We start from the raw sequence: 11321 nt of genomic DNA on the forward strand, positions 1-11321 counted from the left end.
CCCCACCATAATCCCAGCTATGTCTGTTTCCATCATCACAGTACTCCCGAATGGGCAGGTATTTTTGCCACTTGTAGGTGACTAAGAGTGATGTCTGGTGAGGTGATACATGACATTCCTGGACCTTGGGATATGACCAGGCGCTCAAGGTTTGTCTCTGCCTGGGAGGTCAGCCTCTCCTGCCCAGGCCTGGCACAGAGCAGATGCTCCTCAGTCTGTGCAGGGAGATGAGATATAAAAATAAGGAAAGCCCTGGGGGTGTAGCTCAGTGGCAGAGCACTAACCTAGCATGTGCAAGGCCCTGTGTTCCATCTTCACCATACACACATGTGTGCACGCGAATAAATTTTTAAAAAACAACAGTGGTCTTATAGGGGTTCACAGGTTAGTAGGGGAGACAAATATATGAACACGTAAATGCTCTGTGGAATATAGGTGCTAGGAGAAGATTGGAGCATGAAGCATTTTCTTGCTTTTGTTTGCCGTACCTCATCTTATTCCTCCCCACCTCTTCTCTCTCCTGTGTTGCTCTCAGAAGCCCTCATTCATTCAGACTCTCCTGTGTGAAGCTCTGGCCTCTGAAACAATCCTTTTTAGATTGCCAAGAAAGGATCTTCCAAGCTTATGTGTACAGTGTGTTATTCTTCATGCTTTTTTTTTTAACTCTTCTATTATTTTTTTCTATCCATAATGTTTAAAATATTTCTTCATCTTCAGGAAACAGGTCAAACACAAATATTTACTTAAATTATTAATCATTGTGCATTAGCTAATGACTAGAGGTAATTTGAAAATCACAGTTTTTAAGACTATTTTTATACTGAAGAACAGAATTCTTTTGAAATTTTATGCCATAAATGAAAACATAACCTGTAACCTTTATTAGAATTGTGGCTTAAACTCCAGCCTGGATACTTCAAAGTAATAATGTTTAGTGCTTAGTAAATAATACTTCACAAGGCTAGGCATGGTGGCGCACACCTGAGATCCCAGCACTCGGGAGGCTGATACAGGAGGATCACTGGGAGTTTAAGGCCTGCCTGGCCTACATAGTGAGTTCAAGGCCAACCTGAACTACATAATGAGACCCTGTTTCAAAAAAAAAAACAAACCTTCACAAATATAAGTAATGTAAATACATAGTATTTAAGTTAGATCAATTGTGAAATCATTACATTTTTATTACTCTAAAAAATATTTTGGGAAATATATTTTTATTCTAGAGTTTTTGGTTTGGTTGCTGGCTGTTTGACTTAGGTTCTCTGAACAACATAATCCTGACCTTACACCAGAAAAGACCCGTGTCAGATGAGCATCAATCAGAGATATGATTTTAAGCCTTGTTTGGATTTTAAGTGTTGAGGAAAATCAAGGTTAGAAAAGACATAGACCCTATATAAGTTCCCCAGATAAAAACCACATCTTGGGCCGGGGATTTAGCTCAGTGGTTTCACCACCTGCTGCGCAAGCGCAAGGACCCAAGTTTGATCCCTGGTTCCAGAAAAAAACCAAACAAAACCCATATCTTACTCCTTTTTTGATACCCTAAAATTTAGCATCAACCACTTTGTATTAATTGAACTTGTAAGTCATTTAATTTTGATTTGCTTTTTCCTTGTGCTTATATTTCAGCTAATATACTAAGGTGATTTTTTTTTTGGTGCTGGGTATCGAACTCGGGACCTTGCGCTTGCAAGGCAGGCACCAGAAACACTGATCTAAATCCCTGGCCCTAAGGTGATTTTTTTATCTGAATTCATGAAGGAACATTCTATTCTATAAATAGAAAAATGCATGGAGATCATTTTTAAATATGATTTTATTCTCACCAACTATGAATAACAAAAACAAAACCAAAAACAATTCTATGGCAACAATTCTATGGTAACTCTGCGATTCATTTGATGTCTCTGTAGTTTAAGGAGTGTGACATAATGGTTTATTTTACTGTAATTTAAAAACTGCCTTGAGCAGTAGACAAATATTGAAAAGTTAATATTGCTTAAGGAAGTTTAATTTGTTGTAAGCTGTCACAGTTAAGCAACTCAAACGTGGAGTAGATGACATTACTTAGAAGAGGTGATGGTACCATGGTTACCCCAGAATGACTGCTGCTTTCTTTGGCTTAGCTGTTTCTAAACCTTTCTAGTTTAAATCTGAAACCTTTTCTCCAAGGGTAGAGCCTTTTAAAATAAAATGTTCTGAAATACATTCTTAGGCAGTTTTACTCCACACACATAATGACAAAGGAAAGTTAGTTTCTTAAGAGATAATGTAGATTTATTAATTCCTCTTTTTTTTCCGTTTCAGAGTTCCTGTTATTAAACCTGACATGGGTAAGTGGGAGCTCTCAATAAAGTTGCATGATGAAGAGCATTCTGTCGTAACATCACACCACGGGCCAGCATTCTCTGTGAGTTTAATTTCTTCATTTGGTAATCTTGAAATTATCTATGAATATTTAAAACCATTTTTAAGTGACTATTCAGTGACTCACTTCTTTTGAATTTATACCATAGCTATGTATTTGTTTCACTTTCTGTAGGAAGCTGAATGTAAAGGGAACTTCGTTCTTTAATATTAACTACGAAACACATTCTTAGATTCAGCCACATTCTAAACTCACTGCCTGATACTTCATTTGTTTTTCTTTAGTGTTTACTGAAAAGTAATATTTTTGCCTGTGTTATAAAGAACATCTTTATTTATAATTCCAAACACAGGATTGCTATGGTAGGTAACCATTCCTTTCAAACAAGTAATCTGGAGCTGTTTTATTACATTATCTTCACATTTTATGTTGTGTAACATTCTTGAGGCTAAGTTTACTTTTATGGAGATACTCTTTTTGTTCTGGAGAAGTTGGATAATGTCCATAACAGAACCGCAATAATTTGAATTCTGGTCTGTCATGAACAAAGTAAGATTATAGTGTTTATGTCCCATTATGAATGATATGTTTAAAGTCTGTGATTGGACATTGCCAGATAAATACCGAAAAGTGTTGCCATTTTAATTTGTATGATTTTGTATTTTCAGCCTGAACTCAGGGAAGCTATTATACATTTAGTGTAATGAATATTATGTTCACACATATTTCTCATAGCTAAGTAGCATTGAGATGTCATTTTATTTTGAGGAATCAAATGACTTTATTAGAAGATTGAAACAGGATATGAAAGTCAAAATAATACAATTTCACTGAAATTGAGGGACATAGCAGTTTCTTGGTCTCAGTGAGGAAAATACTATAAATTGAGGGTTCATGTGAATTTATTTATTTAACAAATATGTATTGCATGCCTACTATGTGCTAGATAAGTGCATGGCTGTTGCCCTGAAGAAGCCAATATTCTTTTGTAGTAGTCAGACTCACAAATGAATGAGATTAATTCATGAATTAAGGGTAGACACTGTAGTTTTCTTTACATTTTGTGATTCATTCTCTTTGCCAAAATGCTAAAGTTTTGGCTTTGAAACATATTTCACTCAGCTCTCTTAAAATGGAAATCAGGATGGAGTTAAACAATTATTTTATGATGTCTTTACTGATAAACTTTTGTCATTCTTTACATTTCTCCTAGCAATATGATTATTTTTAAACAGTATTTCTGTAAGTGGACACAGCCATACACATCTGGTTGAGTAGCAAATTATATGAATAAGTAGAAAAGCATCAGTGCTATTCTTATAATGTCTTCCTCAGGAAAGGTTAACGTTACAAAAATGTAGACTTTCAGCTCTGTGTGAAGTCACCACTCAACCATGTTGCCGTCTGCTCATCTTATGCAGTGTTTTTCTAAGCAGTGCCTTGCCTGAGTAAGAACACTGCCCAGCTTACTTCCTAGAACTGTTACTTTTATGTGCTTGTTTCAGGTTCCATGTTGTAAACATACTATAAAATTGTATTGTAACCAAGACAGTGTAATACTTGCATAGAGATGGACATGTTGAGCTCCAGAATAGAATTAAAAATCCAAGAGTAAATTTATACAGTGAACCCTCAAGTTATGACCGGCCTTACACATGGACAATTTGGGTTAATTAGGCTAATGGAAGATTCATCTGCCTCTTGTTATCTATAACTTCTACCCAGGTAAACATCCAGATCTCAGCTGTGTTGACTTACAACAACTTGAGTTCCAGCCAGCCCTCGGAAACTGATCAAGTTCATAAGTCAAGGGTTCACTGTATATGTATGGTGAAGTTATCAGAATGATAGGTCTTAGGGAAATTCTTTCCACATTCTTGATGTCTTAAATAATTGGACAAGACACACAGAAAAAGGTAGCGGGAATGCATATTTATTGAAGTTAGAATGGAAATATGCTCTGCATAGTGACAGCAGGCTGGTGAACCACTGGGATGGGGGAAGAAGTAAGAGTGGCCACAGGGATGGGGGAAAAAGTCTTTTGTATCTGCAGTTCTTGGTCGGGCATCCCCCCTCTTGTAAATAAGGCATTGGTTCATCTGTCCTATCAAAAACTCACTGGTCCTGGAGCCAGATTTAAACTGTCCTACTGAAGACTTGGTTGGTTTCATGCTAGATGTAAAAGAAGAATTGAAAATAGCGTCTTCTGATTGGTTCTGTGTACAGGACTTTCAGAGTCATCTTAGATTCTGTGTTCTGAGCATGAACCATAGCCTGGGTCTCAGGACTTTGACAGATTACACCCCATTGTTTGACTGGTTTTGCCCCAGCCCTAAACTCCTCCCTCAGCAGTTGGGTGCTTGCCTGCCATGCCCAAGGGCCCAGTGGTGGCAAACCTATGGCACGTGTGCTGCAGTGAGCTGTTAATCATTGAAAGCTCTGGTAGGTTCACCATCACTGTGATAGTTTCTGTCTTTCTAATTACATTATTGTTTATAATACTTATTTTAGCTTATGCAGGGGTATTTTGATGAAGCAGTATAACTTTTGTCTACATGTATTGAACTTTTATCTTGTCTCAGCCTCTGTGGTCAGCATTTTACATGCATTATCCCATTGAGTCCTAGCAGTAAACTTGGTCAGTAGATGTTAATAGTCCCAGTTTACAGATCTGGAAACTGAGGCTCAGAGAGATAATCACATAATCGTGGAAATTTAGCTCTTCTCGACTGTGGGTGGATAAATCACTGTTAATGTCAGGAATAGTGCACAAAATATTTCTCTTCCAATTAGAGATACTAGATAAGAGCTGTTAGTATTTTTTAAAATCCTATTACCTTTTGTAGATCAAATTTAAAATAGTGACTTTTAGCAATGATTTTACTCCTTTATCCAAGTAAATGTGATTTTTTTCAGAGCAGTATGAAGTTTGAGATAGGTAAGATTTTGTGTCTGAAAAAGTTTGTACTTTCATTTTGTTTTCTTAATAACATTTGTTTTGGTTGATACAAAATTATCTCTAGATGCCTGTGGCGGAGGGAGGGAAATGTTTTGTAGTATTCATATCATTGCAATTACCACCCTGTATTTTTCTTCTCAAAGAATGGATATGGTGATAAACATAAGAATAAAAAATAATAATTACATATGGATGCATAATAAGAAATAATTATATACACATTCTTTGAAGTTTTTCTTCTCTGATACAACCAATCCTTTCCCCTTTGTTCTTCCACCATGTCTTTTGTTCTAGATTTCCTAACTAAAAAAATATTCCACCACTGTTTCTTTTGGTATTTAAGCAGTACTTTGGAAATTTGGTTTTCGGTAATCTGTCCAAGCATTTTTGTATAACATTTTCATAAAAAACAGTAATTGAGTGAATTTAGAATATATCAATAAATAATCTTATACAAAAAATAACTATATTATCAAATTATTAAAGAATCTTAAATGTGTCTTTTTTTTTTTTTTTTTTTTTGGTACTGGGGATCGAACTCGGGTCCTTGCGCTTGCAAGGCAGGCGACAGGACCACTGGGCTAAATCCCCGGCCCCTTAAATGTGTCTTTATGTGGATTTTATATGTGTATCTCTATTCCTTTTGTAGTATTGACAGAAAGTAATGATAAATCATGCAATTAGTGAAATCTTTTAGGAATGTAAGACTTGTGATTATTCTTCTAAATAATTTTTGAACACTATTCCTAGAAAAAAACTAGAGTATTATTTATCCTTTTGCTTGTATTGTCAGTTTTTAGAATAAGCTCTTGTTTTTGATCATGAAAAGAATATCAGCAGCTGGGGATTTAGCTCAGTGGTTTCGCCACCTTGCTGTGCAAGCGCAAGGACCCGAGTTCGATCCCCGTACCAAAAAAAAAAAAAAAAGAACATTAGCAAATGAATTCAAGTAACTATTACATTCATACCTAGTCTAGGCTTTTTATTTAAAAAATTATCTTTAGCTAAAGAGCACAGTCGGCAATTAGAAGAGAACATGCTTGTAGCATTTCAAATGAGTATTACAGTACTATTAAGAACTTATAATAAAGGCCTATAATCCTATTTAGAAAATTGACTTTTAATATGTGGTAAATGATGGAAAATTGAGGTCAGTTTTTTATGGTTGTGTGATATATTGTACTTAAAATTTTTCTTCTTACTTTTTTTCTTTTGACAGCAGTTGAATGTTATGATCATGTAAACTGGTTCTTCTCAGATACTTCTTTCACTTAGACTTTCCTCTCTACCAGCTTTACAAAGTGTCCTTAAACAAAGCAGGGCAAAAAGGTTGTATTTAAGGAAAATATTTTATTTTCTATCAGTGGAGTTTTACAAAGAAAAACATGTAAACATGAATTTCCTTCATTTTGGGAAGAACATTTATATTCTTGATAAAATTATTTTTCTCCCATCCAAGTACTAACCAGGCCCTACCCTGCTTAACTTCCGAGATCAGACAAGATCGAGCGTGTTCAGGGTGGTATGGTCATAGACAAAAATTATTTTTCTATTTGAGAAAAAATTACTAGGAAAATAAATCAAGAGAGTACTAAGAAAATGGTGTAAAATTGTTCTAGAAAGAATACAAAACCATCATAAGTAAAGCCAACAAAGAGAAGCCAACAAATCAGAGGGAAATTTTGTAATTCATTTTATTCACAAAGGAGTAAATCTTTTGCCTATAAAGAACTCTTACAAATAAGTATTAAAATAAACAACAATTCAGATGAAAGCATTCAAAGATGATTTTATAACAAAAGAAATATAAATAGCACCTGCCTATATGAAAAAGTGCCAAAATAGAGAAATTCTTGTTAAAATTACGATGAAATAACTGTTTTCCACCTACATTTTTCTTCTTTAAATGTATAAACTACCCGGTGATTACTATAGAGAAGAGTTAGAAAGTGCATGTTTTACTAGTATCAAAATGTGAGCTCGGGGCTGAGGATTTAGCTCAGTGGTTTCTCCGTCTGCTGCGCAAGCGCAAGGACCTGAGTTCGATCCCCAGTACCAAAAAAAAAAAATGTGAGCTCACTCAAAAAATTTTATTCAGGTTCTGAGAATTCATAGTAACTTTCCTGAAATATCATGGGGACGTTTCAGAGAATGGGATAATTCTCCCTACTTGTGACTTAAGGAAGGCGGCTCAGAAGTAACCTGCTATACCAATGTGACTTCCCCATCTCATGCTGAAGAATATCTTTTCACAGCAAACATATCTAAAATCAACTCGACATCTGGTGGGAGTGGGTCTGATAAACAAGGCTGTAGAAAAATCAAGTCTGAAGAGTCACCTTGCACAGCTTGATCTGTTTACTTTCTAAATGCAACCTTTTTAGGGGGTGTCATACTCTGCTTTTGAACCATAGGACTGAATTTTCATAAAGAAGTGAGGATCCTGCCCATGTAATCTGGAAAATTGCCTGTCTAATTGGATGTGCAGCTGCACCTGTACCCTCTTAAATGGCTCAGTCATGTTGTGCTTAAGAGGCAAGTGCATAACTTGTTATTGCCCTAAGTGAAGAACAAAAATAAGTTATAAAATTCGCTTACTTTGGAAATGAAAAACTAAATGGGATTGGTTGTTATCATATTAGAGTTGGCAAATACTGTAATTAAGACTTCAAGTGATTTTTAGTATTATCCACTGGTTTCTGTCACTTTCTGAAGAATTTTACTTAGGATAAAACATTTAATGTTGACACCAGGTATTCAGCTTTAGTTTGTTTCAACTTTATAATCCTTTGTGTACTACTATGTAGTAGTCTATAACCTGTTACAGGCCCTGGTCAAATTTCTACAATAAAATAGATATTAAAAATATGAATTTTGGGGCCGGGGATTTAGCTCAGCGGTTTTGCTGCTTGCTGCGCAAGCGCAAGGACCAGAGTTCGATCCCCGGTACCAAAAAAAAAATATGAATTTTGATGTGATGTTATTGGCCCCTCAAACTTATTTATAATTAAAATGAACAGTGAAGCCATCTGTTAAAATGTCTCTGATGAGTGACTCACACATTAGATGGGTTTTTATTTATTTGTTGTCACCATGCATTTATCATTTTAGTTGTAAAATAATTTAACAGCTGTTTATTTAGTCTCTCCACAGTTCTGGAGAAACAGTGGTAATCAGGAGAGATGATACATCTGACTCTTCATGGAGGAGGGTCCTCTATTAAGGGTGAGAGTAAAGTAGAACAAATGAATGATGACAGAGTGGGTGCCATGAAGAACAAATGGAGGGAACCTCAGACCTGGACTTGTGGTTGGCAGAGGAGGCTTCGGGAAGATGGCCAAATCGAGATCCAATGAAAGTAGGCGGGAAGGGGTCAAGGCAAAGGATCAGAGTTTCCAAGGTGTAGTGTGACGTACAAAGAAGACTAAAGGGTGTGTGGCGTGTCTGAGGAAATAGAAAAGTTGCACATGGCTGGGCCATAGGGGGCTTGGAGTCAGGGAGCTGGTGGCTGGCAGGGAGTGGGTGACGAGAGATGAACTGTGAGGAAACAGGCAGAGCCCAGGCTGGAGGCTGGCAGCCATGTTTTCGTGGTTGGGACTTATCTGGAGGGTGTGGAGAGCCACAGAAGGCCTTCCTGCAGCAGCGTGACTGAGTGGTCTACTAGAAAGACCACTTCCCAGTTTCCTGCACAACAGATTGAAAGAGGCAAGACTAGAATGAGGGAGTCTGTCAGAACCAGGAGTATGCCTAGGAGATGGAGCCCTGACATGAGAGGTTTAAAATGTGGAACTAGCTACAGACACAGCCTGATGACAAAACAGCATCTATTGAGTGGTAATAACATCACCTAGTATCATGTGTCAGGCACTATGCTCAGTTGTCCAAATGAAGTATGTCATGTGACAGCAGTTACAACCAACACTGATTATCTACTTTAATCTTTACACCAACCCTAGAAAGCATAAATAGTATTATTAATAATTTCTGTTTTACATGTAAGAAAACTGAAATACAGAGAGGTTAGCTATTGTTCCCAAAGTCACACAGCCAGTGAAAAAGCAGAGATTCAGACCTAGGAATCCAACTCTGGTTCCTGAGCTCACACCTCCACACTGCAAGCTGTCTCACCATAATCATGTGTTTTAATATGAAAATAAAGATGAAGAGGAGGCAGGGGTATGCTCACACCAATAGGGCAGCTGATTAGATTATAGTGCTGTTTGCTAAAATGTGGTATGTAGAGAAAACTAAGAAATACCCAATTCTACACATGTTATTGAAGGAATCTGGAGATATTTACTGGGTCATTGCATGCAGTGTTCTGTGGCTCTGGAAAGAGATTGGGTAGAGATTTGATCCCTGATAATATAAATGGTACTTGAAGGAGAGACCAAGTTGAGAAAGGACAGGAAGAAGGGAAGAAAGCTACGAAAGATGAAACCTTGAGGTGTATTAAAGATTTCAAGAATGAGCAGAGGGTGCTGAAAAGGAGCAACCTTCAAAAAAAAAAAATAGAGAAAGAAACACCAGAAGGGCTGGGAATGTAGCCAGTGGTAGGGTACTTGTCTTGAATGCACAAGGTTCATGGATTCCATCTGAGCACTGCACGCAAACACAAAAAACACCAACCCAAGAAACTGTGTTGTTTCAGACTTTAAAAAGACTGTTTTAAGATAAAGAAGTCAGGGGCAGGGGATGTAACTCAATGGTGCCATGCCTGCTTGGCAAGCACAAGGTCCTGAGTTCGATCCCCTGTACCAAAAAAAAAGGGGGGCAGGGATTTAGCTCAGTGGTTTCGCCACCTGCTGCGCAAGCACAAGGACCCGAGTTCGATCTCTGGTACCAAAAAAAAAAAAAAAGTCAGTGGTGCCAGAGAATATTGAGATATCATGTTAAAAAAAAAAAAAAGACTGACACATGTCCATTAGATTAACCAAAAATAATTGAAATAATTGAGAGCAATTTCAGTGATGTAATGGGCACATGAAATGACAATGAGTTGATATATGTGGACCGGTGACATGAGAGACTCTGCTAAGGGCCAGGAGGTGAGCCTGCTGAATGTGGTTGGAGTAGGCCATAGTATTGAGGAAGGATTTATCTTGTAAAAGTAGGACAAATTTGAGCGTTCCTAAATGCTGATAGCACTGTAGGTGCCAGAAAGAGGAAGTGTTTGAAGATTAGAGATAAGGGGAAAAAGAGTGGAACCTAGGGCAGCCATGGCAAATCTTTTAGAGACCAGCTGCCCAAACTGCAACCCCGAAACCCACTCATTTATCGCAAAGTGCCAACACTGGAACTAAACCTGAACACTTAGGTTTTAGTTTAGGAAAAAAAAAACATTATCCGACACTTCGCTGCTGGGGTGACTTGGCTCGTGTGCCAACAGAGAAGGCTGTGTGCCCACTATGGCATGTGTGCCGACAAAGGCTCACCACCACTGGCGTAGGGGACAAGGCTCCATCGTGTTCTTCTCTGAGGGAAGGAGGAGAGGAGGTGCTGGAAAGGGGATGGGATGGGGTAAGATGTAACTAGACTGTGGGCTAGGTTGTGACATTAGGAGTTGGAGGTATGTGGAATTGACTTGAGATGGATGTTGACATCGGGAGGTAGAAGTGACTGAAACACAGAGAAGAGAGAGCTCTATTTGAAATATATGAGGAATTGATCAGAGCATTGATCCCTGTGGTCAGACAGCTCCAGGTGACCCTGTGTGCCTGCAGCTGGGTGGCAGAGGACAGGGGATGTATCCCCAGTGATCAAATGGCCTGTCCTGACCTTTCCAACCATGGGTTTTGGTTTTATTTTGGGTTGTTATTCTAGCCATATCTCACAGAAGCAATGTGTAAAGTATGTTCTGGCGAATACTCTCGGTCAACAGATTTTTTTCAAAAGCCTGAACTGTGTTCAACTTTATGCATTGTGAAAATCGAATATGTTTTTATCACTGTCATGCAATAATAAATGTGTCATATTTTTAATAAATTCATT

At 37.6% G+C, this 11321-nt stretch overlaps 1 protein-coding gene and 1 long non-coding RNA gene across 19 annotated transcripts in view; both read left to right on the top strand.

The window, feature by feature from the left end:
• Pcca (propionyl-CoA carboxylase subunit alpha) overlaps positions 1 to 11321 on the top strand; it is a 399147-nt gene that overhangs the window by 274964 nt on the left and 112862 nt on the right. For all 18 annotated transcript variants that reach the window (XR_015443859.1, XR_002387412.2, XM_087193202.1 and 15 more), the window contains one exon: positions 2311 to 2413. Coding sequence is in view for 16 of the 18 variants with exons in the window: in XM_087193202.1 (XP_087049328.1) it covers positions 2311 to 2413 (103 nt within the window). In the remaining 2 variants the exon portion in view is untranslated. The remainder of the gene's footprint in view (positions 1 to 2310; positions 2414 to 11321) is intronic.
• Positions 2420 to 11321, top strand: part of LOC147823460 (uncharacterized) — a 35839-nt gene continuing 26937 nt past the window's right edge. The window contains exon 1 of the long non-coding RNA XR_015443864.1: positions 2420 to 8555. This is a non-coding gene — a long non-coding RNA (uncharacterized LOC147823460). The remainder of the gene's footprint in view (positions 8556 to 11321) is intronic.

Source organism: Heterocephalus glaber, unplaced genomic scaffold (genome assembly GCF_053883595.1).
Source record: "Heterocephalus glaber isolate CG9 unplaced genomic scaffold, H.glaber_assembly_v1.0 deba00001579, whole genome shotgun sequence".
In the NCBI taxonomy this organism is placed as follows: domain Eukaryota; kingdom Metazoa; phylum Chordata; class Mammalia; order Rodentia; family Bathyergidae; genus Heterocephalus; species Heterocephalus glaber.